This window comes from Anarhichas minor, unplaced genomic scaffold (assembly GCF_050575085.1).
Source record: "Anarhichas minor isolate MPS153535 unplaced genomic scaffold, ASM5057508v1 ptg000030l, whole genome shotgun sequence".
NCBI lineage: Eukaryota > Metazoa > Chordata > Actinopteri > Perciformes > Anarhichadidae > Anarhichas > Anarhichas minor.
Window position 1 is genome coordinate 11,179,026 of NW_027466476.1, and position 25,986 is coordinate 11,205,011.

Genomic DNA, 25,986 nt, shown 5'->3' on the forward strand with positions numbered 1-25,986 from the left:
ATTATATACATTCACGATTTCAGCTAAATGAAGTCAATCGGACTTGAATTCGACATTTTAGTTTCGTTATCTGGAGTTTAATTGGCTAAAGATGTATTTTGTTGAAGTTTTTGGTGAGATGACACCGTTTATGAGGTTACAGTCGTGCCAAAAATCAGATTGTGCACATTAATCAACGTTCACCGTTACTCACTTGTTGAGGCTTGTTGTTGTGAGGTCGCCTGGTTATTATTCCTGCTGTTGTGTCACAGATTGTTCATTATAGTCATAAATAAATTCATATTAGAACAGACAAAACTACTGATGGGCCAAGAGAGAGAAAAAAACTGAAAACATTCATTATTAAATAATTTTGTAGTCGGAAAACTAAAAGCAACACTAATTGTGATGCACAGTAACAATAACACAACAATGACGAAGCAAATACAGAAAGACATATTCAACATTTATATATTAGATCAGCATCTTTCAAATTATGATTGCATACGTTTTTTGTTAGTACAAAAATGTCTTTTCACCACAGTACGTAATGTTCAAATCCAAGCACAAATGTAACCTCGTGTGTCCGACTTCCTGTCAAATATTAAACGACAGTAAAACTCCGATCATTTAAACTCACCAGTGAAATACGCAGTAAGATCTGCAAACGGTATACAGCTCGTTGGCTTTGGCACTGATTGACCTCCATACCGGGCTGCCATGATGACTCGTTAATATCACAGGCGTTTCATCGGTTTCTCTGTTTAATGTGACTTACACAACAGTTTTGTTGTTGATAATTCATAATGTATCACCATAAAACGCGTGTTTTATTCTGCTGCTGCTGCTGGGTGTAACAGCTGGACATTTAGAAAGTGTTTTTTAATGTAAAGCATGCACATGTTTTCTTTGCCCTCTCTCGTCACACATGCGTTGATGTTTTGTTGGTGGTTCTGTGGACAACTGTGCATTCAAGTGCTGCTTCCTTTCTTCCTTTCCTCCTTCCTTCCTTCCTTCCCAGAGAGAACTGGTTTCTTTTTGTCTCCCACTGCTCTGCAGAGTCCCAAACATGTAAACGAATAGAAAACACTTAAATATTCACCCCCATGTTGTTATAATAATAATATGCACTCTTGTCATTGCCCTTATATCATTCTGCGTTTATGTATTGTATCTTAGCGTGCAATCATGAGTCGTCTTCTATCAATCAAGAGTTCTTTTCGCACCTTCATGTGTACAAAAAGAGTCGAGAGGAATCACAGGATTTTATTGAATGCAGTTTTACGTTGTCATTTTAACAGGAAGGTGCATTTCACAGCGGATAAATGAACTGTACAAAGTATTTATGCAATTATAACTGGTTTTAGTTGTTTTTTTTTCATGATTATTGCGATTTCAGCAAGTTGTGTTACTTGTTGCATGTCTATTAACACAGCTGACTTTCTGTGTCAGTGCATTGTACATGTTCTCAGCATTATTTTATTTTTTTTGTTGGTTTATTCTTTTTGTCTTTTCATTGTTTTTTTGGAGAGTTAAAAAACTAGCAACCGAGCGGTTTGTGTACAGAGCCGGAGATCGTGTCCCCAACTCTGGGTGGACTTTTGTATTCTTTATGGGAAGATTAAAGACGAACGATGAAGAAGAAGAAGAAGAGAAAATGTTGGATTTGTTTCGGTGGTCTTGTATTAGACTGCATTACTACAGTATCTGGTGTGCAATCTGTGGTAGATGAATGTTCCTTGTATATTTGTGTTCACTACATCCTACAAGAGTGAAAAAAACAAACAGTAGAGTAACACCCCCCCCCCCCCCCCCCCCCCCCCCCTTTACAGAAACAAAATGTAACAATAATGCAATAGATCCGGTACTTATTCTTTTTAATTTAATTTCAATAAATAATTGCTGTTTACCACCAAATAACTGACTCACTCATTTTATTTTGGGGCAAGTTGTCTTCAGGATGTCGGGTAATCTTTTGTGAATTAAGGGAACAAATGTGATGATTTGAGGGAATAAATAAATCTGAAAAATATCACTAGAAATACAGTATAAAAATACAAACATTGGTTCGTTACAGCGATGGATTTATCAAACAAAAATTTCATTTGTGAGATACAAAATCAAATTAATTGGTAAATAATCAGTTATGGTTCACGTGTATTGAGGTTTTTATTAATCTGAAGTAACCCCATGCTGTTATTTCAAATAATGTAACTATTAATCAGTTAGTGTTTTACAGTACAGCCCTTGAATGCAACACAATTATTTGCTTCATATATTTACAATATTAGACCTTTAAAGGGGTCTAAGTTGGGATACTGCATCATATTCTATAATCAGCTAAAGATGTCAGATAAATATAGTGAAGTAGATATTGCCCTCTGAAATGTAGTCTAATGTAAAGCAGTGGCGGCTGGTCAATAGAGGGCGCTAGGGCGCCGCCCCACCTTGAGCCACAACAAATAAAATATAATAAATAATAAACTATACAAATTGTCAATATTTGTTTTTGAAATATGGAATCACCCAGTAATATGTGTAAAATAAATACATAAATCCATGAAACGCGATTTCAGCAAATTATTTTACTCTGAAAGTTCCCACCGGAAATCTGCGTGCTTTTACTCTATAAAGCTTGACTCCGATAGGAGGCGCTTATGACCGGGACTGCGGTGATAAACAAACACAAGCAGTACAGCCGTTGGTATCTATAATGCGGTGCTTTGACAGCAGCGGCTGACCTTCTTCACGCACCGAGCTTTAAAGTCAAAAACCCGGGTTAGAAACCCAGGACTTTATCTGGAAAAAAAAAGAAAAAGGATTTGTTTCCCTCCTTCCTTCCCTCTCTCCTTCCCTTGGCTTATGTGACACACATTAACGTCCCGGCAGAGAAACGAGCGAAACATGACGGGGCTGAGGAAGCGAGGCGGAGGCACCGAGAATATCAGCGACAAGGTAAACGGCACCGCGGCGACTTTTACCCCCGCGAGACCCTCTCCGTTAAAAACAAGTTCCGTTTTTTTTTTGTTGTCAGCCGTTGGCGAAACTAGCCGAGCTAGCTGAGCTGTCAGTTAGCAGCGGGAGCTAATTAAGCTAAGTTAGTTAGCTCGCTAATTAAGCTAGTTAGTTAGCTTCCCGGGGGTAATCCTGCTATACAACATCAACACACAGTCAAACGGCTCCGCGTTAAGACGTAACAACCACTTCTGTTTTGGTGTGAGGTTTTCACGTCCTCATGGCTGGGAATGTCACACCATTTTTGATTTATTTTGTACACTGACATCACGAAATAGTCCCATCAATGTCGTGCACCTGCTGGATTTGTGTGGGTTGATTGCAGCATTAGAACAGGTGCAAGGCTTTAAAAAAAATGCCTTTTTGGGGGGGTTTGTAGTGTGAGAGATATAAAGGTGCTCAGCTGGAAATGAAGGGTCCAATGCTTTCCAAAAAAAATAAAATTTGATTTATTTGTTTTTGAACCAGTCTTTGCAAAACACCAAGATCACCAAACTACTTGACTATCTGCCTTTGAAGCTACATTGATTTTAAATGGCCGTCAGTCAATAACAAATCAGGATTTCAGGGAGGGAGCACCTTTTCAATCTATTTTGCTCTTCTGGCATAACTGTTTAATTGTATATTTCTGTGATTTTATGTTTTTAAATACTTCTCTTTATTGTATCCCCTTTGTAAAGTTTATTGTGTGTGTGTGTATATATATATATATATATATATATATATATATATATATATATATATATATATATATATATATATATATATATATATATATATATATATATATATATATATATATATATATATATATATATATATATATAAATAAATAAATAAAGTGCGTGTGTGTAACTAAATATTTTTAAAGAAAAATAGTGAGAAAATGAATCTTTATGTAGCGGTTTGTTCTCTTCATGTGTGTGTGGACGGCTACCACACAGCTAACGTTTTAGATTTCCTTATTCCCCAGAGTCGTCCCGTCAGTGGGACTGTTTCAAAGGTTAGAGTCGACACCCACCTAACTGCTCCACTAACCCGTCCCACTACCATCCCATATGTTGAGCAACCCCACCGGCCCACTGATTAACTCACAGAGAGAAGAGCTCTCTGACCGATACGCTGCATAATGTCTCTGAAACTGTGCCAACGAGTTCAAAAACAACGCCTCCATTAAATCATACATGTGCTGCCGTCTGTCTGCTTCACACAAGGTCATCTCTTTGGGGAAAGTGTGCCGTCACCGTAACCAATCCACACATTACCTCGATGCCTGGAAGTTTGGTGATGCAGATGTAGTATATCGCATCACCTAACAGCCTCTTTTGTAGAGTGAAATGAAATATAGAGAGGCAAAGTCCGGCCCCTTCCTATAGACCACCGTGGGACTTTATTTCGGTAAAAATATGTACGAGAAACAAAACGTCTTCCCATGAATTACATATATGATGTTTGTCAATTTAAAAGATCACTTTGTACGTCAAGAAAGTCACACTGTCGTAAAACTGTTTAACCTTAAGACTGTCAAAATACGTACTTAGAAAGACTAAACACCCAAACACACATAGGGTAAGATAATGTTACATTTGTGCATGGATACAGCCGAGTTAGCTAGCTAGCAGGCAAGCCAAGGTAACGGCCATGTTGGTGTTGTGCAAGACGAGAGATGTAGGTCACTGAATGGTTTCACGCAAACCTAAATGTTACTACGGAAAACGGACTTTCTTGACCTGCAAATGAACCTCTTTTAAATTGGCAAACCTCTGAAAATGATTAGTTTTTTGCTGTTGACTAATGTACATCATTTATCTGAAATAATGTCCCATGGGGGACACCGGAAAGGGGCGGGGCTTCGAATAACGGACAATGTGATGCAAGATTTAACATTTCCTACTCTGACATCGGTTTTGAGAGATGATCTGTTGTGACACACTTACTCACTCTACTCTAAGTTTAAGGCTATTTGACACTTTCCTTTAAGGTGCATTTATACATGTTGCCGTGTTTATCCGTTTCATCTCATACGTCCATTAATTCTGTGGAAGTGAAAGCTCTTTATCAGGCAATCGATGAATACATGATTAAGTCCCTCGCACCATATTTCATGGTTATGGTTTTCCTTTTACTGTCAGTCGTCGATGTGGCTCAGTGATGGAGCAGGTCCTGCATGTGGTGTATGAATGATTACTGATGACAGTCCTGATGGGCAGGTGGCATCTTGCATGGAGGCCGGTGTGTATGAATGGGTGAGTCTTAAAGCGCTTTGACTATACAAGTCCATCCATTTACCGATATATTGGGGCCAACATAGATATTTGAGAGGTTAAAAAAAGGGATAAACAACGTTTTTTTGATCGCTTGAATTTGGTTATTTAACAACGGTTGAAGAAGATTAATTATACGCACATCACATTATGTTTTCACATTTACTTGCCGGTATTTAAGTTCCTCCACTTCCAGTGTCCCCTATGGGACCTTATTTCATAAATAAATATGTGCAATAGTCAACAGCGAAATTGTTTGAGTGGTCCCATAAATTACACATTTGATGTTCGTCAAATTTAAAAGATGATTTTGCTTGTCAAGAAAGTCGCAGATTTTTGGTAGGATCATTTATTTTTGTGTGAAACCCGCTCGGTGAACTACATCTCTCATCTCGCTCACGGTGCGTCGCCAACACCAACATGGCCCTTAGCTTAGCTTAGCTATCTAGCTAACATAGCTATGTTCCACGCTCAAATGTAACATTATCTTACCTGATTGTTTTCCGTCGGAAAGCAAAAGAACGACTCTTTTATTGTCGTGAGAACATTCTGGTACATCGTAGCCTCAGAGAGAGACTTCACGTACGCAACTTTTGGGGTGTGTAGTCTTTCTAATTACGTATTTTCACAATCTTACACGTCAACAGTTTTATGACAAAATGCAACTTTCTTTGATGTGCAAAATGATCTCTTACTTTGACAAACATCCTGTGTGTAATTCACGCCACAGTTCAAATAGTATCAAAACATAATTTGTCTGAATAGGAGGGACTTTACCTCTCAAATACGCAGGTGAGGCCGTCATGTGCTGCCGGGCTTACACACTCAAAGTCTGGCTTTGTTCTGACTTCCCGCTGCCAAAATCTCTGAACCTGGCAGGACGCCAAGTAGCCAAACCTCAGCCGAGTTAATTAACTGTTTGTGACTCCTTGTGACTTCTGTTAAGAAGCCCGTGTTGCTTTGTAATTCAATGGCAAGCGCCTCATTTCTTATTTTTAAACCAACGAACTCATTCTTCTTCTATGATTCAGACCAGAAGGAACAAACTGTTGGTGTGATCCACGAGAACAATGATGCATTAACTCGTCAGTCAAATGAAAATAAAACCTTCTGCCGTCTCTGTCGGCTAGTTTGCGTCGCTCTTAATTAGAAGCAGACTTTTCGGTGCAGAGATGAGTCTACCCTGAGTAGAGTAGGTGGTGTTTCGGAGGTTAAAGGGTCACTGTGTCGTGTCACTGCAGCAACACCCGAGCAGATCATGTTCACATGAGGCGTATTTAAGTTTGTCGCTGACGAAAGAGGAGTGTTTTATGGGCTTGGACATCACACACACCCCGATATAAATATATGTGTATTCATACGTCCCTGTGTGCGGTCTCCTTGGCCAATATTTACTTTTGTTAATTATTTAGCAACACGCGCACACATCCCCAGCATTGTTTGTTTGATTCACATCTTGACCCGGAGCTCTTCACACCGCCGCTCTCCCTTCATCGTGGTCGTGCATACTATTGCCTTGCTGAAGGCTCCACATGACGGGTGACCTCGGTGGGCTGTCTGCAGCAGAGGTGGTGGTGGTGGCGGCGGCGGCGGCGGCGGCAGCTGGCCGTTTAACGCTCTGCTGCTCACAGCTTCATTCGGCGTAGTCAGAAATGTCTTTGGACAGCTCTGCATTGGGGCTCTTTGGTGTTTTTTTAAACTCGAGCTTTGTGAATAAAAGACGGAATAGATATGAGGATTTTTGCTGATTGTGCGGCAACTTGGGCTGATATCGTTTTGACAACTATTGTGATGGATTGTCATGAAATTGTAAATAAAGAGATGATGGCGGTAGCTGAAGGAGTGAGCCATCTCGCTCCCTTCTCATCTGTTGAGGCTTCGCTGTAAAGACACAAGTTTCTGAGCTGAAGCGCTGATGGTTCAACTCCTGCTTTACTTCTGTTGTTATGTATGGAGTACCTTTCAACCTCGTCCTGTCACGCTCACCCAACGTATCCCACGTCTGCAGTTTTATAAATGCTTTCCATCTTAAATCTTACAACATCTATTCCTGAAAGATTACGTTTCGTAAACCTTTCATACCAAAACTCACGTCTACAGCCTGGTTTCAGCAGAGCGTCTGCGTGGTTAGAAAACCTGTGACGGGCTGTGTCTGATGGTGACGTCACTGGTCGTGCATCGAGCATAAATCAAGCTTCATTAGTTGTTAGGATACAAACGAGCCTGCAAAGGGCTGCGTCGCTTCAGGTGGACACAGACTGGAGCTGCTCGTCTCCTAATGTCTCCTAACGTCTGCTGTCCTCTTGTCTGATCCCGTCCTCTCTGCAGACGAGGCATTAATAGCCAGGAGGAGGAGGGCAGTGGAGGTGAGCTGAGCTGCAAGGGCAGTGTTACTCAGACAGTAGGACAACATGGACGCACAGTAGAAAGAGACCGTCTGTCTGTCTGTGCACCACCTGCTGTTTAATTTCGTGTGTGTGTGTGAAGAAAACGCAGAGATTGGGCAAAACAAAATCGTACAACCAACATTAAACAAACGTTTCTAATTATCAGTGGTTTAACTTTGGGCGGAATTAGTTTGAGCTGAACCCAAAACATCATGACTGTTTCTTGAGTTCTTTATGGGCTGAAAGGGTCAATAGCATTTCTATTTAGTGTTGTTTTTCTCATCCTTCCAAACATGCAGTTTGCTGTTTATAACCATGCAGTTTGCTGTTTATAAACATGCAGTTTGCTGTTTATAAACATGCAGTTTGCTGTTTATAGCATTTACTAAATATCGTGTAAACAAGCTTAGAAACAGTCTGATTTAAATTCAGTTTGATACGTATTCTCATTGTTAAGATCTTCTTCAATCGTAGAGGAAGAGGTAAACATGAAACACCAAAGCATGGTGTACGTGTTGTACCTTGTCATTTGCAAGTGGCTTCATCATTTCAAGTGGTACTTGTTATAATTATCATATGTATTTGTGTTTGGACTTGTTCGATTGCGTAACTTGGATTGTTATCACACAGATTTGCAGGATTGTTTGTGTTTGACTGTGAGGTATTTACACAGCGGTTGGCCGCCTTTATTAAAAGATTAACAGTGTTTGACAGTTTAATTAACAATCTTGAGCGCATTCACCCGGATTAGTGCGTAACACCGTGTACCTCCGAGTGTGAAGTAATGTGCTGAATGTTGAAGAAGTTATTGTGAACCAGTGCGATAAATCTCCGACGGATGGAAGTTGCTGCACACATTGTTGCATCGGGTTTGTTGGTACTAGCACTTCAGACCGTCGTATCACACTTTGTGATTTAGAAATGAAGACCAATACTCATCCCTGCAATCTGTGCTTCAGTATAACACATTAGCTGTCAGTCTTCTCAATGGCAGGGCTTCCATTTCTGGTTTTTCTTGATTTCAATCAAAAGTATAATATGGTAAAGAGCCCAACAATGAAGTCCTGAAATAGCTTGTTTTGTGTCAAACAGTCAAAAACTAACTTATTCCCTTTTTTTAAATCGTCACAATTGCAGCTGAAGCATGTTTGAAGTTTTTGCTTCATGAAAGGTTATTCATCAAATCAACTTATGACAAATGGGAATGAAGCCAAGCACGCTCACGTGGGCACGTTTACGTTTTTCACCAGAGTGATTCTATAGAACGAGGAATAGATTCTAGAGCTCAAATGTCTGCTTGTATCTAGACTTAATTACACAAAGTTTAGTCTGATTGTAAAGATCAGGACACAAATGTTTTCCTCCAATCTTTCTCAGAGACATTTCTTTGTGTGTGTGTTTAGATGATATTTCTGTCAGTTATCTGGCTAAATTCATCATTTAGTGCCATGAGTATTTATAGAGAGAGCTTGGAGACACTGGTCCTAACTTTCTCTCTTCTGTCCTTTTTTATTTTTAATATGATAAGTCATCTCGTACTGCAGGCTGCAACGTTTCCTCATTAAAACCTGAGTAGAAATCTTCAAGTACACCTTCATCCCTCTTGAGCTCCAACACCAACTCAAGTGACCCCCCCCCCCCCCCCCCGGCCTGATCCCTCTTTCCAGCTAATTACAACGTCTGTCCGAGAGCACCGACCGTGTTTCTGAAAGTAAAGCTCTCCGGTTTTCACCCCGATGCTCCCACTGACCGTATTTAGCAACGTCTGAGTGAAAGCAGCCATGAAAGGGAAGAAGAAAGAAATCAGCGAGCCTCTCGAGTGCAGAAGAGGACTTAATCCTCCACATTTGGTCTGTGAGGTCACTTTGTTAAAAATAGCAGAAAGAAAAGGCTGCTTTGTCCCGTGATGGATCCTTACTGGTGTTCACTCAACAACTGAAGCGTCCGGCTTCAGTACTAGGATGTCACTTTGCTTCCTTATTAATGGTGTTGGAGGGTCCACACTAGTGCTGCTGCAGCTGATGATGCAGCATCAGTTTGGGCCTTTATTTTTAGATCATGACCGTTTGTTTTGTGTATTAATTCAGCCGATCATAAAGTTATTTCTTTATATATATATTTGATTTAATTAAAAAACTCTCTGAAGGATCTTTTATCCTGCTTCAGTTAAGTTCAAATCTCTAACGATGTATATCGCGATGTAGAGCGTGTTTCCTGGTAATTCAATAAATAAATAGTTTGTATGAAATGAGCACATGGCTCTGTATACTGTCGTGTGAATCAAGTACTTCACAAATGAAGTATTTTCTCTTCAGTGCAAAATAATCAGATTTTTGGAGGAAGTTGAGTCGGCATGTTCTTGTTGATGACATGATTATGTAGCGTGATATGTCAGTAAATGATTTCATCACGATACGATTTCATTGAAGGACGATAAATTATCGTCATTTTAGATGAAAAATATAAAATCTGTAATGACATTTTTAAAGCATTGTACTTTCCATCTATTTTTACTTTTATTTCTAGGTCTACGGCGATCAATCCCAGTGTTTTTATCTTAACTTTTTGTTATCTGGTGCAGACCTGTGTTTCTGTGAACTCATGGAGCTGAAACTCTGCAGCTTCTGGACGCAAAATAGATCCACGTGGAAACCTTTTTAAACTCCATTCTTTTAGTTTTTTTAGGTGAAACAAAGAGGTGAAAGCAGCGACTCGTGCGTCTGTTGACGGTGTCTAAATCCAGATTAAAGATTCATTGACGCCAATCAGAACTTTGCCTCCCGGGCAGCAGACTGTTAACCTGTCGACACCAGGTGTAGACTTTCAGTCGCGCTCGCCCACTAATCCTCCAGCTGCTCGCTCCTTTTGTGGGCTTTTGAGGATTTTGTTGGGTTGAAATATGGAAAAATTTGAATTACTATGTTCTGATTCCCTTAAAATATACAAGTGACCATATATTGTCTCTTCAGCCACAGCCTTCCTCTCTATCGCCACCTCCCCTTTAACTCCACTAGTCAGCTGATATTAATGAACACGTCAGCCCTGTAAGTTCAAAGGCTCTACTATTATCATTTCATGGCTGTAATGTTAAATTTTACGCCTGCTTCATAAACAGGAAATATGGACGTTGAGCCCGACAGTAAATCCTACGTCTGTGTCACACTTTCAGTCCTTATCTGTCAGATATTATTGAGCGTGATGAAGCCACAGACGGTCTGACGCTCCTCCACATGTAGTCACAGGTCAACTAGAATCCCAGCCGGACTGGGAAGACACCAGTACTGAAGTCTCTTTCCCCCCCCCCCCCCCCCCCCCCCCCAGAGGAGCTTTAGACTGGACTCTATTTGACTACATTACCTTGTCATTTGCATCTCACGAGCGCTCTCCGTGCACATCAATATTTCCTTATCTTAAGTGAGTATTTGAATGTGTGTGTGTGTGTGTCCTGACAGGAGGCCGATGGCGATGACAGGCTGGGCCTGCAAGGCGACACAGAGGGAGAATGCGACGGCGACGGCGACTCCAAAGCAGACACTCCAGATGTTCCTCTCTCCACAGCGGACACCTACAACACTCCACAGTACCTGAACAAAGCTCTGGCGGGCCTGCCGCCCAGGTACACAGATACTCATTAGAGGTGGATACTAGCAGATGTTTGTTCCTGGATTTTAATTCTGCTCCTCTGTTGTGTGGCGAGGTCAAGGATCTATTAACATTTAGCACTTTAACTCGTCGTGTTCAGGAAATGAAGTCGGGAGCCCCAAATAAGAGTAAATGTGTATATTCTGAGATTTAATTTGGATCCATGTGAGCCACAACACGAAGTGGAACAAGTTTAAAACCGTACCGTTCTTAGATTACAGGTGAAGTAGGTCAACATGCTCAAGCTGCATGAAGGATATGAGGTCAGATGGACTCTGAGGGTCTTGTTCAGATGTGCTTCAGCCATGATTTTGCTGTAACAAGCGTTTTTTCCCTCCGTCTTTCATGAAATGACTCCGACAGAGTGAGTGATTGTCTTTCCTCCTGTGCATGTAGGGTAACTAGACCAGAAAATAGATCCTGCAGAGATGTCTGAACATGCTCATGTTAATGCGGGGGAGGGAATGTTGTTGCTCGTGACTTTTAGTGACTTGCAGCGTCATTCAGAAAAGTGTTTCTCAGCATTTGACCAGCAACTGCTTTTGGTTTTCTTTTAATTCCCTCTTTGAATTTAGTCCAAAATGACATGGTTCTATGTAATCTCATCCACAGTGATTAACAGCAGAAGAGTAAGTGAGGCAAGTTACAATGATCATGTATACAAAGACAAACGGTGACAGTTATATGATGTTTGTGGTAAAACTCTCTTGTTAGATTTTAGGATGACTCAGCCGGTGAGGCCTGAGGAAGGGACACAGAAATCAGTTTCTCTCAGTTGACACACCTGCAATTCATCATTGAATCGTCGCACATTATTATATTGAAGTGTGTCTTATGAACCTGAATGTCAAGTTCTGAGAAACAAAGGTGGTGTGCTGGCAACCTGTTCTGTCAAGTGTTGTTGGGACGCTGGTGGCTGGTTTGTTTTCTCTGACTGTGGAACAATATATTCATATGTTGGTGTCGTTGACGGCTGGTAGTAGCTTTACTTGAAGAGAACTTGCAGTGGTTCTATTCTTTCAGGTTACGTCGACTTATAGCTGGACAAATAAGGGAAAAGAAAAAGGGTAATTTCATCGCATTGATCGTTTTGTGCACGCAAAGAGGAAATATTATTTTTCTCTCTTTATAACCAAAATATTTGACCCTTGTCTTCTATTTATGGAGAATAACCTTCATTCATGGAGTTATATGGGATAAGTAGAATGAGAAAGACCTTACAATAAACACAATAAAGTCTGGGAAGGCTGGAGTTAAAACTTTACACAAAACAAACTATTAAAATCAGTTTTCTTGTGCAGCTCAGCGCCTGGAACACAAATGAACAAGAGGACGGTGTGACCAGTAAGTGACGGCCAGGTCACTGAGCTTAAAGGCTCACAAGGAAGGAAAGCGCTAATCCCGAGTGCTGCAGAGAGACATGTGGATGAACAGACTGCGGGGGGGGATAGGAAGAAGAGAGGGATAACAGAGAAACAGATGGGGAGATGTGGTAGAGGTGAGCAGCAGAGAGAATGGATGGACTTGAAGGTGAAGAGCGATGGTGTGATGATCAGAGAGCTCACAGTGCTGAGAGGAAGCAGCAGCAGCAGCAGCAGCAGCCTTTCTTTTTTCATGATGCAGCTGTTTCTCTTCTCCATTCACAGTGTGGCTCCTGTGCAGCTTTTTTTTTTTTTAGCCGTTTCCTCTTCCTTTGTTTCGCTCCCAGGCGGTCCGGCAGTACTACCAGTGCACCGGTAGTACTGGTAGTACTGGTAGAAGTATCTGTTGTAAGGGCTAGAGGTACCATTACAGGAAAGCCTCATGGCATTGAAGGATCATTTGACGTCTTTATGCAACACAGGGATGCACAACGGAGAGCAGACGAACGTAACAGTCGTACATTCCTGTGGTGCATTTTTTGAACATGCATCAGGAGGAATGTAAACAGTCTCTGGGCAGATAATCTGGCCGACATCTTTACTTTCAAAACTCAACATGAGGAAAAACATCAACTGTTTGAGCTTCAAGCATCATTAAGCTCAGAGTCCACCTCCTCTCATGACCAGAGTCTCTGTCCGGCAAGTGCTGCTTGATCCTGGACCACGATAGAACAAGGTCTCTGTGAGGATGTGGACTCTACAGTCACCAACCCCCCCCCCCCCCCCAAGATTTGTAATTATGTTCTCACTGTGAACCACTGCTTTAGACTATGCGCTATAGATCCTTTAAATAGGACCCTTAGTCTTGACTCTGGTGCAAGAGAACATTCTAATGCTTGTAGCTAAAGCCTCAAGGCTAAACATCGGTCCTTTTACAGTTATAAAAGCAGCGACTGTGACTCTATGTCGTCCTCGTTCCTAACAGCCGTTGCCAAAACTGCTTCATAGTCTTGATGCTTCCTCTCTTTCATCAACCGCCCCTTTAACTCCACGAGTCAGCTGATGTGAACGAGCACGTCAGCCCTGTAAATTCAAAAAGCTCTACGATTTATAATTTCATGGCTTTGATGTGGATTTATACAACTGGAAATACAGAGATGGAGCCAGACAGTGTCGTATATTTCACTCTCTCTCTCTCTTTCTCGCGTTGATTGAAAGTGAAGTATAAATGAATTAATGAAACATTCATGTGATTCAACGGTTCCTTTCTCCACAGATGGAAGAACTACTGGATACGAGGGGTTCTGTCTTTGGCCATGATTTCGGGCTTCTTCCTCATCATCTACATGGGACCCGTCACTCTAATACTAGTGGTGAGTGGCAGCGAGTTGATGCTGCAGCTGTTTGTGAGTAGAACATTTTGAAAGCGCTGACTCTCTCTCTCTCTCTCTTTGTCGTCGTGTTTCTGCTCTCGTTCCCGTCGTCTTGTCGGTAGGTCATGACCGTCCAAATCAAATGCTTCCAAGAAATCATCACCATCGGCTACAGAGTTTACCATTCCTACGAGCTGCCCTGGTTCAGGACGCTCAGCTGGTGAGGAGAGCGTTGATTTCACAGCAGATCATCTGTAGATGGTTTACCCTTTTAAAAGGGAACTTTTTCAACCATTACAATGTTGGTAGTATATGCAAAAGAAATGTTTAACTTCCCTCCATGTTGCCAGACATCACGGGTCTTTAGCGGCTCTAGAGCTGATGTTCAAACTACCTACTGTACATGAACCAGAAGATAGTACGGAGGAATTATGAGAGTCGCGCACCGCCAGCCGGTGACGATAGCGCCGCAACAAGCCCAGTGCATTCTGGTTGTTGTAGGTTTTTCTACACAAAAGGGAAGACCACAGCACCTTTTTCTATGTTTTCATGCGGCACCAATTTCAACACAGACAGTCAAAATGATTAACTTCTTTCTGCGCGCCTTCCACGCGTCTACATTCACAACAATTGATGTGAGGGCACGAAAACACTTCTTTAAAAGAGCAATATGTTTTTATTTCTCAAAGTAAGCTATCAAAATATTCATATCTTTGGCTCCGGCGCCGTATCAGCTCTAGTGTAAAAATAAAAGACATCCAGCCCGTCAAAGTGGACTGTTTCACCTGAAGGTGAGGTCTATATTCATCCCGAGCCGTCTTAATGGTGTAATAATATGTAAACCCCTTTTTAAAAAGCCAGAACCAGCAGAATTTCTCCTTTTTAAAGGTGCCACTTAGTCGTCTCTTCTGGCAGCCACACTCCATTAAACTCTCCTGGTCCTCCAGTGAAACGCTGACTCAGGCCAGCTTCCTCTGCAGGTATTTGCTCTGAATATGCAGCGTCCACCTTAGACCACTGTGCCGGAGTTTTTGCTCCACACATACACACACACACACACGGTATGTAAAGGCAGCGCTCGGTGCAGCCAGGAGCAAAGATCACTGTCTTGTTGGAAGCAGATGAAGCTTATTGAAACATTCTCCAAGGCCTTTCTTCATAACACGCACACACACACACACACACACAGAGGAGGTCAATGTACAGAGGGCATGAAACACAGGTAGACATTCAGTGACACACACATGAACACAGCAGCACAGTTCAGACTGAAGTTCACAACATAAACACAGAGTTCAAGCCCACACTCTTAGAACACGGAGGCTCAGTACTCGAAACCCCGACGGCAAACTTTATTACTCCTTTCAACCTTGACGATCCACTCCTCCCGTTCTTACCTTTCACAATAAAAGCCCTAGACATATACACTGCGTACCAGAGGGAACTCAAAGTCTCTCGGAGCGTTTCACTTTAAAGAAAACTCAATAAGATATCTTGCGGTAGCTTAAAGGCTGTACAACAGTTTACCTCAGACAGATGCTGGTAGTTGGTCTTCTGCCTGCTCAAATCTGTTCAAACCTTTTTATTACAACGCTCACACATTTGCACCGCTGCTGGTATGGAAAGTTTTGATGCAAAATATAGTATTTTGCATTTTGGTGTGTTTTATGTGTCACACCCCGGTGTGTAAAGGCCTTTACTAATAAAAAGGAACGGCAAAAAGTTTTCTGAAGCAAATGTTTTCTCCCGAGCTCTTATTTCTAAGAGGGTGACAACATTTCTGTTTACGGCGGAAGAAAATGTGAAGAAAATCTTAATGCCGTCTGTTTTATTGCCTCAGGTACTTCCTGATTTGCGTCAACTACTTCTTCTACGGGGAAACTGTAGCGGATTACTTTGGGGCTCTGGTGCAGAGGGAGGAACCTCTGCAGTTCCTGGCTCGCTATCACCGCTTCATCTCCTTCGCCTTGTACCTCGCAGGTGGGTCTCTGCTTCACGACCATAAAAGAAACAGTCCTGCAGTATCTCCAACAACACAAGGCGCTCTTTGGCCCCTCTGCTTCCACTCACAGTTTCCTGTAGAGGTGGAATAGATTGCACCAGACACGAACAACATTAGTCGGGGAGAAAATGGACCACAAAGAGAAACAAAGACCTCGGGGACAATTACAGACTGATTTACGACGACATAAGCTCATCGGCTCTTTTTCTTCGGAGCTTATAGACGTTTACTGCAGCAGGATGTGTCGTAAAACCATAAAGCTGTGTCCTGTATCAAGATACTCGGTACACTAATGATTCACACATTATATGTGAAAACAAGTGGAAGTTTATAAGAGTTTTTCCTAATAACGCAATGAATCATTCCAGTGTCTGCTGCTGAACAGCTTCAAAAGATGCCGTGTTGTTTTAACTTGTATGTGTTTTTCCTCCCGTCCTTCATGTCGATACAGAATGAAAACGACAAACTTGGATAAAGGTTAAACCTGATACAGCAGTACAATAGATTAAACAATGCAACCTGTTGATACCATAAGAACAAACTAAGAAATAAGATACATTTATTAATAAAATAGAATAATAACAATAGTAAAAAAAAAAAAAAAAGTGATTCTTGGAGCAGGTGAAGTTGTGAAAAACCCACCAGAACAAAAGGAATCCATTGCATTGACATATTCTCACACACACACTGATGCATACTGTACAAACGTTAGCTTCTAGACTTGTGATGAGAAGAACAAAGAGAGTCACAGATAACCGGTCGTATCGTATTCTCCAGTTAAGTCGGTGTGGTGAAGCCTCGAGGCCGGAGGTGTGTCTTAAACCACAGAACCAGCGGTTAGGAGTCATTGTAGTTCGACAGCTTTGTTGTTCAACTGTAACGATGCTCAGTGCATGTTTGGTTCATAATCATATATGAAGTGTTTGCGTATCTGATTATTTTAACTCTCAAGTATTAATAGTTTATAAACATCCAGTGTCTCTGTAAGCTGGTTCTCATACTGTGAGGATACAAAGACACGTACTTTATAACATCCTTAAAGCTCCGGGAAACATTTCATCTTTCCCGGAGCTTTATTTTCAACAAGGATCTTTTTGTACAACATTAAGTTCAAACTGTCAAAGTTTGGCAACAAGAAAAGTTGAATTATTTCATATTAAAAGTTGTTACTCAGCTAATCAGCCTCATCAGGACTGGGTGGGATTTATGTAAATTAAATATTTGAAAAGATTTAGTGCATGAAAGACCGACAAGAAAAATCTCTACCTTTTGTGAGTCCGTCGCTCAACGTATGAAGCTGACTGAGGACAAAATGTTGCTTAATGATCAAAAGTAAGGAGCAGCTCTGTGGTGGTGGGACAGTGAGGTTCCCTCTGAGTCGGATGAATAGAGGTTCTGTGTTCTCAGTGTGGTTTCTACACAGTTCTCCTTCAGTGTCGCCGACGTTCAGCCGGGCCGTCAGCTGCAGCTTTAAACCCGAGGACATTCTGATCTGAACCGCATCTTCTCTCAGTCTGTTTTTCACGGCTCCCCCGAGGTTCTCCCCAGGTTCACGTACACAAACTCTCAGCCGACAGCCTCCTCCGTGCTAATTCACGTGTCTGAAACTATCACATCTATACCGCTAAAACTGTAAAATGCTTCCAGATGTTTGTGTGAAACAGAGTAGTGAATTGCTCAGTCACAGGCATGCTGCACACACAGCGAACAGTAAAAACAATGTGATTCATATTATTTTAATCTGCCGTATACTTTGTTTACCTGACAGCATGTTGTCTACTCTTTCACAGGTTTCTGCATGTTTGTGCTGAGTTTAGTGAAGAAACATTACCGCCTGCAGTTTTATATGGTGTGTATCAGCCAAGTAACCCTCTCCTCTTCCTCTTCCTCTTCCTCCTCCTCCTCTAAGCTTCCCGTCCATCTCTTTCACCTGCTTCTTACTTCCTGAAATGTCCTTCTGAGAATATTGTTTTTAAACTCCTCATTTGTTCATTTGTTCTGATGTTGCCATTCATTCACTCTTCAGCTGTTTTGAAACACGCACGTATCTGTCCACATTAATATGTTTGATATGATCCTGATATTCATTTATTTAATCTCATGCACATCGATCGACATCACTGTGAATGTACCAGCGTTAGAAACTTTACACTCTCGGCCGGATGTTAAACTTGGCTTTTAAAACGCCAAATAAAACACAAACGTAAACAATCAGAACTTGAGAAACCAAAACATGCCTCGTAACAGCTGATCAGGATAAAAAGCTTTAAAGGAGTAAAGCAGCGGTTTGTAAAGTAGGCGATTAACAAAATAATGTTAAGCACGAACTAAAAGACATCTTAACATCACATTGTTGTGATTGTTACCGTCAGATATTCAGTAAAAACATGCGATCAGCAGATGTGCATTAATGCTTTCTAGTCGCTGATCTCTGATGATGTTGAATTGTGAACAAGACATTAGTGTTGAAATCAACAGGATGAGAGCTAGTTAACGTTAGCAGCACCGCTAACGTACGGAGGTTCCAGTCTGGAACCTGAAAGACCAGTTTCTATAACAAAACATAAACGATCTAAATCGGCCGATATTGCTCATCTGCAATCTGTAAAAAAAAAAACAAGCCCGTGATGGGGCGTCTCTCTAAAAGTTATTAAATAATAATATTTACTCCGCTTCAACGCACAGTCACGTTCACGTTATGCCTCTTGTGTTATTTTGCTGCATGCAATTTCACAAACTCTTGTTTTGAAAGAAACTGTTTGACAAATGTTTTATTTTTTTCTCCTCTCACCGCCACACCTTTGCGTTACCATCTGTGTCATTCTCCTCGTCTGTCGGTCTGTTCGTGTCACTTTCTTCACCGTTTCCTAACTTGTGAGCGGGCGCGGCTACATTCCAGTGCAGTGACTCTGTGGTGTGTGTGTGTGCGTTTGTGTTTTGCCATTCCAGTTTGCTTGGACCCATGTGACCCTGTTGATTGTGGTGACTCAGTCGCACCTCGTCATTCAAAACCTGTTTGAAGGGATGATCTGGTAAGCGGCACACGGACGGACCGGAGGAACGAGCCTCGCTGTCTCTGAATATCGACTCGCTGCAGGCGTGTTCGCTCCGTTTTAAATAGTGGAACAGAAAGTGACACAAAGCTACGACTAATATAAATACCCAACTCACATCTACAACTGAAGCTAATTCTGTTTTAGTTCACCTTTCTAAGAGAATGATGATTTTAGTCAACGAGATTCATAATAAATCTTTTATTTTCATACATTTGTTGTTGTCTATCCACACATTTTCAAGCCAGAGACAGAATTGATCAGATTTTGATTCATGGATGGTTTCACTTCCCTCTTAACATCGTGGAAATTCCCTTTTTCCAGGTTCATTGTGCCGATCTCCATCGTCATCTGCAACGACATCATGGCCTACCTGTTTGGCTTCTTCTTCGGGAGGACTCCGCTGATCAAGGTAAATCAGATGTTCTCTGACGTCGCTCTCATTGTTTTAGATTTACATGTAGCGGCTTCGCTGCTGTCTCTTTAAGAAGTAGAGTAGAGGGAGCTTCTGTTAACGGATCTGCATCACTACAAACAACCAGTCGAGGACATTTCTCTGACGATCCTGAAAATATACAAAATAAATAGTTTTTGTTTCTTCTTCTATGGTTTGATATGTGGGCTCAGCTGTACAGAAAGAGTGAGACGCTCAAACGACTAAATGGAGAACTGAGTAGAACCGGTGAACTCTTTTGTGTTGCTGTGGTTCTGCATCAGACCAGGAAGTGAGACTAGCTCTCAGGGCAGAACACACAGTTTATAGTTTATACAGTCTATCCTCCCTGTTCTTCTGCACGATGGAGCCGGAATGATGATCACTGCTTTCACTTCCCTGCTGTGCTGCATTCCTACTAATTAAATTAAATTAAATTAAATTAAATTAAATTAATTTGCATCAAATAGAGCATCTCCTCGATACCAAATATAAGTCTTACAGAACGTTGTATCCTAAATTAAATGCTTATTAACAAATCTTTGCATCAAGATGAGACTTGAATAAGGTTTTTCCTTCTCCTACATTCACTGCCTGGATAATATACAATATATTACTCTGTTTACTGCAGCTGCAACATCTCTTTTAAACAGGCTGTCGGTGCAGCAACACGACCGCTCCCCTGATACTCGAGGAAGCGCTTGATTTGATACGCAGCAGAGTTTTCTGCGAGCAGAGCACAACAATGTTGATATCTCGGTCAATCATGTTTTATTTAATTGTAAGAAGCCCAGATCGTGACTGCGATCAATATTGTATTACTAGTGCAGCTCTTCCTTCCAGTGACTCTGGATCTCCCCTCAGGAGGAGCTGGATGTTGGAGTAGATATCTCCAGATATCTAGATATCTTTTCTAAGGTTCAGAAAAACAAATGGAGGGTTAGCGCTCGTCAACTGCTTCAGTCAGACAAACCTGCGAATACAGAACTCTTCTCTCAGATTGACTGAATCTAATATGGTTCTACTCTCTGCAGTGTTGTGTACACACAAGAGCTATTCAGTAGAGGGGAAAAAAAGAGGTTTATTTTATATCATGTATTTCGTGGTGAGGCTGATGTCATGATGATGTGAAAGACGGCCTCTGTTTCTGTCTCTAACCCCCCCCCCCCCCTCCCTCCCTCCTCCCTCCCTCTTCAGCTCTCACCCAAGAAGACGTGGGAGGGCTTCATCGGAGGTTTCTTCGCCACGGTGGTCTTTGGCTTCATCGTGAGTACACTTTGTCTGCTTTTACGACTCACTCGCGTGGTTTTCCCCGAAAACAGAATGAGATGTTTTCTGCGTAACTTCTGCCAAAAGTTCACGAGTTGTTTGTGTTGTGACTGTCACATGACCTCGAGTTTCTGTTCCAACAAAGAATGTTTATTTAGGATTTAATCACAATGCAGCATCTCCACATTTACTGTCAATATTCAATGTTTATTAGCGTTTAAATTCGTACACGTATGTTGGAGGGGATCGACTTCGGTGCTTAAATGTTGTTTTTGTTGGACCCGTCAGCTGGCCTACCTCCTGTCTCAGTTCCAGTACTTTGTGTGTCCCGTGGGCTTAAACAGCGAGACCAACGGGTTCACAGTTGAATGTGAGCCGTCGGATATGTTCGTGATGCAGGAGTACAAGCTTCCTGCTGTGGTGCAGAACATAGTGACATGGGTAAGACTTTTAATTCCTTTTTAATTCAAGAAAATAACTAAAACCGTTTGAAATACAATAGCTGTTCTGAATATAATACCTAAGAGTTTGTCATGCCATTTAAGGGATAGTTCAGATGTTTTGAGGTGTGGTTGTGAGGTTCTTCTCCATCATCAGTGTTTTACGACAGTAGACGGAGTTTGGAGAACCAGCATCATCATATCTGGAAGTGAAACGAGTCTTTTTCCCGTTCAATCAAATCCCGTTCGTTACTGTTTTTCCTCGTCTCTGTTAGAAAACGGTGACGATGTGCCCCTTCCAGATCCACAGCGTCTTCCTCTCGTCCTTCGGGTCTCTCATCGGGCCTTTCGGCGGCTTCTTTGCCAGCGGCTTCAAGCGAGCCTTCAAAATCAAAGTAAAGAGCAGAACTCTTCTCCTCTCTTTTGAGAAGAGTGTTTCAGTCTTGTTTTCCTGTCATGTTATTGTTTGAGCCTCTCCCAGGTACAGATTTCACTTAAATCAGTTTTTCAGCCAGTCGCTGTTTGTGCAGTCACATCTCCACCTAGGGACGAGTCGGACAGGTGCTCTCAGCATTGACACAAGCAGGGAAGACGATAATGAGATTAAATCGTACTCCGATAACGCACGTAGACGCGTAACACCTCGGCACGGGCCCGAGTTCTGGTGTAACGACGCTCTGGTCTCTGCTCCTCCTGCAGGACTTTGCCGACACCATCCCCGGCCACGGCGGCATCATGGATCGCTTCGACTGTCAGTACCTGATGGCCACCTTCACGCACGTCTACATAGCCAGCTTCATCAGGTAAGAGGAGGGCCGGCGGCTCAGAGAGGCGGCGGAGAGTGAAATCTAAAAGAAATGTGGTATCGGGTTCCCTCAGTCATTTCAAATAGAAATGCACCGATGGAAATTTTCTGTGTCTCATGTGATTGTTGTGTTGCAGAGGACCGAACCCCAGCAAGGTGCTGCAGCAGCTGTTGATGCTTCAGCCTGAACAGCAGCTCGGCATTTTCCACACTCTGCACTCCCACCTGAGAGCGAGGGGCATGCTCCCCCCCGCTGAATGAAAAAGGCCGCCTGGCTTCACGGGACTGACGAGAGAGAGTGTGTGTGTGTGTGTGTGTGTAAGCATGTACACACACACACACACGCACTCTCTTAAAGTATGGCGTGTGATCTCAGAAGCGTCGGCTCCAACCAGCTCATGACGACTTTGGACCTGAGGTGAGTCTCCAGACTACGTGGAATAACTTCGTAGTAACCAAAAAAAAAAAGAAACACAATACCGACGACAACATCAAAACATGGCGGCTTCGCTGCTTTCCACTTGGACCGGCACTGATAACGAATAAACTACAACGGGCCGTCCCCATCCTAAGAGAACAGACTGAAGATGAAATCTGTTATCGGACTCTGAAGCACACGGCTTCTCTCAGCGCAGGTGGATGCTGGATGTTTCCTTTTTGTGGACGGCAAAAACATTGCACTGACTTTAGCTGAACAGACGGTTTTTAAAGCAGCTTTTACCAGCATTGTGCACGTGGACCTGAGCTACCGCTAACAAGACTGTTGAGATTTGTCTCTCTGGGGCGAAGCAATGATGCAGCAGGGTTGTCAGAATACTGTAGACTACTGTTTTATATACTATGCTCTATTTAATGGTCCTAACCTCACTGCATACAAAAAAACAAAACATGTAGCATGTACGCAAGTCCTGTGTCGGGCTTCTGCTGAACAAAGCCATGTTTCTTCTCTTCTTCCACAGCGTGAGACGTTTAGCTTTTAGGTTTCTGTCTGAATCTAAAATAACTCGCACAAGTAAAGTCAATACAGGTTGACTGTAGGCATGTTAACGCAGAAACTAGAGCATCAGCACTCGAGTTCATGTACTGTACATAAATATACTGAAGATATTTAGCTGAACGAATACCTAACGCATAATATAAGTACTTGTGTGACCTGCTGGGGGGGGGGGAGAAAAACACTTTAAAGCTATGAGAAATGATATGCAAAAATAGATACTACTAGATAATACTCATGTGTAGTTTGCCTTTTAGCATGAACACTTTAGCTTTGTATGAGGCAGGGATGTAGACCTGAGGTCGCTGCTGATTTAGAGGGTGTGCTCGGTGAACTCAAAGGAATACTTTGACATTTGGAAAATCTGATTATTCATGCCGAGAATCGGTTCAGAGGATCGATACCGACCGGTGCCGGGAGGAGGACGAGCGTAACGATTTAGAGTCTCAAACGCCTACAAAACTCACTAGTTGACGGTTCTATATCATAGCTAACATAAATAATCACTATTTTGGTTTATTAGCTTTATTTGAATTAGTTTATGTGGGGTGAAGCTTTATCTGACTTGCACTTTTTGTGTGAAAGCTACAATTGCGTAAAATAACATTTGTTTTAAGTCACAGTTAAAGATTAAAGTTGTTAATATTCTCTGAGATTAAAGTAGTAAATTTACAAACAAATGTACGATATTATTAAATAATAAATAATAAGATATTATTTAGTTCATAAAGTCATTTATTCTCTGATTATGAAGTCGTAAATCGAGGAAAACATTTTATTAAAGTAATATTCTTTTTAGTTTTTCTCCGAATATAACACCTCGTCCCAAACTCATTCATGTATTTATGGTTGTAGCTACGATAACGCTAACACGCCGTCGTGGAAAGCAGTTGTTCTTCTAGAGAAGTCCTCGACCAAAGAAAATCTTTGTTTCTTGTTTTTTAATGTGAGTTTCTCCACTAAAATCATTGTGCAGAAGCACCACTTTAAATCGTGTGTTCTCCAGAGAAGTGTTCAAACGTTTCTTGGTTAAAATTAATTTAGCATAAATATCAGCTAAAAGGGTGCAGCGCTAGTTTTTACATTTGTTTGTATACGGATGAAACAAACGAGATGTGTTAAAGCGCTTTAGAGGCGTAACTTTGATATAAGGGAAGTAAAGCTCCTCCCCCCCGTTTCCACTCGTTATGCTAAGCTATGCTAACGGACGGCTAGCTCCGGAACCCGTACACAACGTACAAACGTGAGCGTGATTTTGATCTTCTCAAACTCTCGGACAAAGAAACACATTTCCCAAAATGGTGAACTATTCCTTTGAAACTAAATAAAAGACTGTGCTTCCTTTATCAATTAAACCAATGATTTAATTTGCACTGTAGCAGTTAGGTGGAGGGGGGGGAGGTGCATCAAACCACTCCGAAGGTTCCCACAGCCTCGGACTCGATGTTTGTGAAACTGTTTAAAAAAAAAGAGAAATCTTGCTATTTTAAAGTCTTATGCGTTAAATCACTGTTAAATTATTCTGTTTTGAATGTAGTTTGCTATATAAGATGTTATCAACGATAACGTGAGACCGGAGTACGTTTTTATGATTAATCACATGACAGATCACGTGATCGCCGCTCGTGTGACGAAGAAGAAGATGCATTATGAGCGTGTTACGAGGTCGGTGAGGCAGATCTTTTCAGAGAGAAGCGTTTACCAAAGCTCTGTCTGATCAACACCGACTTCCTTCTGTTATTGGAAAAGAAAAACGGCTCCAGGGCCCAGATTCAAAACGCCGTCTCCTTCAGACGTCCCCTCTGTTTCTGAAATATGAAACTGAGGGGGGGGGGGGGGGTAGATCTGGACGAAGACGATGTCATAATTTATTTGTCTCTTCTGTTAATGTTTTCCTCGTAGACGTATATTTTTAGGGTGTTTTTTGCTGGGTGGATTTCTGGGACCAGCTGTATTGTACTGTATGAATCTAGGACACACACACACACACACACACACACACACACACACACACACACACACACACACTACGTAGACACCAGGACAGAATTCACAGTGAAGAAATCTGACAAACTCAACACAAACAGCAGATGAACAAATGATGCATCTTCATATATATTTATACGTTTTACATGGAGTCTAAAGTGTGCCACTGGAATAATTAAACTCTGTTAATGAAAGCATTAAAACACTATGAAGAGCTTTGAAAAGTTTAGATTTGAAACATGGAAACTACTAAAAGTTAGAAAATGATAATAATTTTACTATTTAACTTATTTTGTTCTGCTTTTATTCTTTAGTTTTCATTTAATGAACACTTGCATTTTGATTTAAGTGAAATGATTTTCAGTCAGTTTATTTTTCTTAACACGAGAGTTTTGATGTATAAATGACTCAATTAATTTTTTTTTTAATAGTTGATCAATCAGCTAATCAGTTAATCAATCGACTTATTGTTTCAGCTCTAGTTGGATACACATGCAAACAAAAGTACAATTTGAAGTAGTTTGTAAACGCGTCTAAATGTATTTTTTCTAAAGACGGTATTGATAAATTGTTCATAATATGTATTAGTATTCATAATTATTAAGATGAAGTGTATTATTTCATTGGTGCGCTGGAGACTCCACAGATCTCCAGTAATAGTTCAAATGAGATCAAAGTTGTTTTGGACTCATTTATATTTTTACTCACAAACGTCAACGTAGGAAATAAAACGGTAGTTTCAGATGTTTGGTCTTTTTAATTTATCATTCTGTGTTTGTTTGATTTGAGCAGAAATGTTTTCTAATGAAGATCGATTAGCTTTTGGAGTGAATAAGAATGATACTGAGGAATTATTTTGTTATTAAAGGGGCAATACAAAGTCATGTACAAACCACGTCTTGATATCTTGTTAGGGAGATTGTAAAGCTGTTTACTGTACGGAGGTGAATAAAGTTTCTTTTCTTTAAAATCTTGTACATTTT

The 25,986-nt window shown here is 41.3% G+C and overlaps 1 protein-coding gene across 6 annotated transcripts; it reads left to right on the forward strand.

The window, feature by feature from the left end:
• Positions 1–2,635: 2,635 nt before the first annotated feature.
• cds1 (CDP-diacylglycerol synthase (phosphatidate cytidylyltransferase) 1) lies at positions 2,636–25,973 on the forward strand. Of its 6 annotated transcripts, none has more exons than XM_076104908.1 (14): positions 2,636–2,934; positions 11,098–11,282; positions 13,925–14,021; positions 14,144–14,241; positions 14,910–15,001; positions 15,862–16,001; positions 17,814–17,872; positions 18,973–19,055; positions 19,401–19,488; positions 20,707–20,775; positions 21,067–21,219; positions 21,494–21,613; positions 21,918–22,021; positions 22,161–25,973. In XM_076104908.1, exons 2-14 carry the CDS (start codon positions 11,148–11,150, stop codon positions 22,282–22,284), a joined length of 1,362 nt encoding a protein of 453 aa, XP_075961023.1. In that variant the 5' UTR covers positions 2,636–2,934; positions 11,098–11,147; the 3' UTR covers positions 22,285–25,973. The 6 variants fall into 6 exon arrangements, with proteins under 6 accessions (XP_075961023.1, XP_075961025.1, XP_075961024.1 ...); XM_076104910.1 differs by having other exon boundaries at positions 11,098–11,261; XM_076104911.1 differs by lacking the exon at positions 2,636–2,934 and adding an exon at positions 12,589–12,785 and having other exon boundaries at positions 11,120–11,261.
• The last annotated feature ends 13 nt before the right edge of the window (positions 25,974–25,986 follow it).

Bases quoted from the DNA above. Each gene is read 5' to 3' on its own strand.
- cds1 (XM_076104908.1), top strand. From the start codon at position 11,148: ATGCGACGGCGACGGCGACTCCAAAGCAGACACTCCAGATGTTCCTCT. The intron at 17,873-18,972 runs GTGTGTATCAGC...TTGCCATTCCAG, and splicing joins ACCGCCTGCAGTTTTATATG to TTTGCTTGGACCCATGTGAC. The intron at 21,220-21,493 runs GTAAGACTTTTA...CGTCTCTGTTAG, and splicing joins TGCAGAACATAGTGACATGG to AAAACGGTGACGATGTGCCC.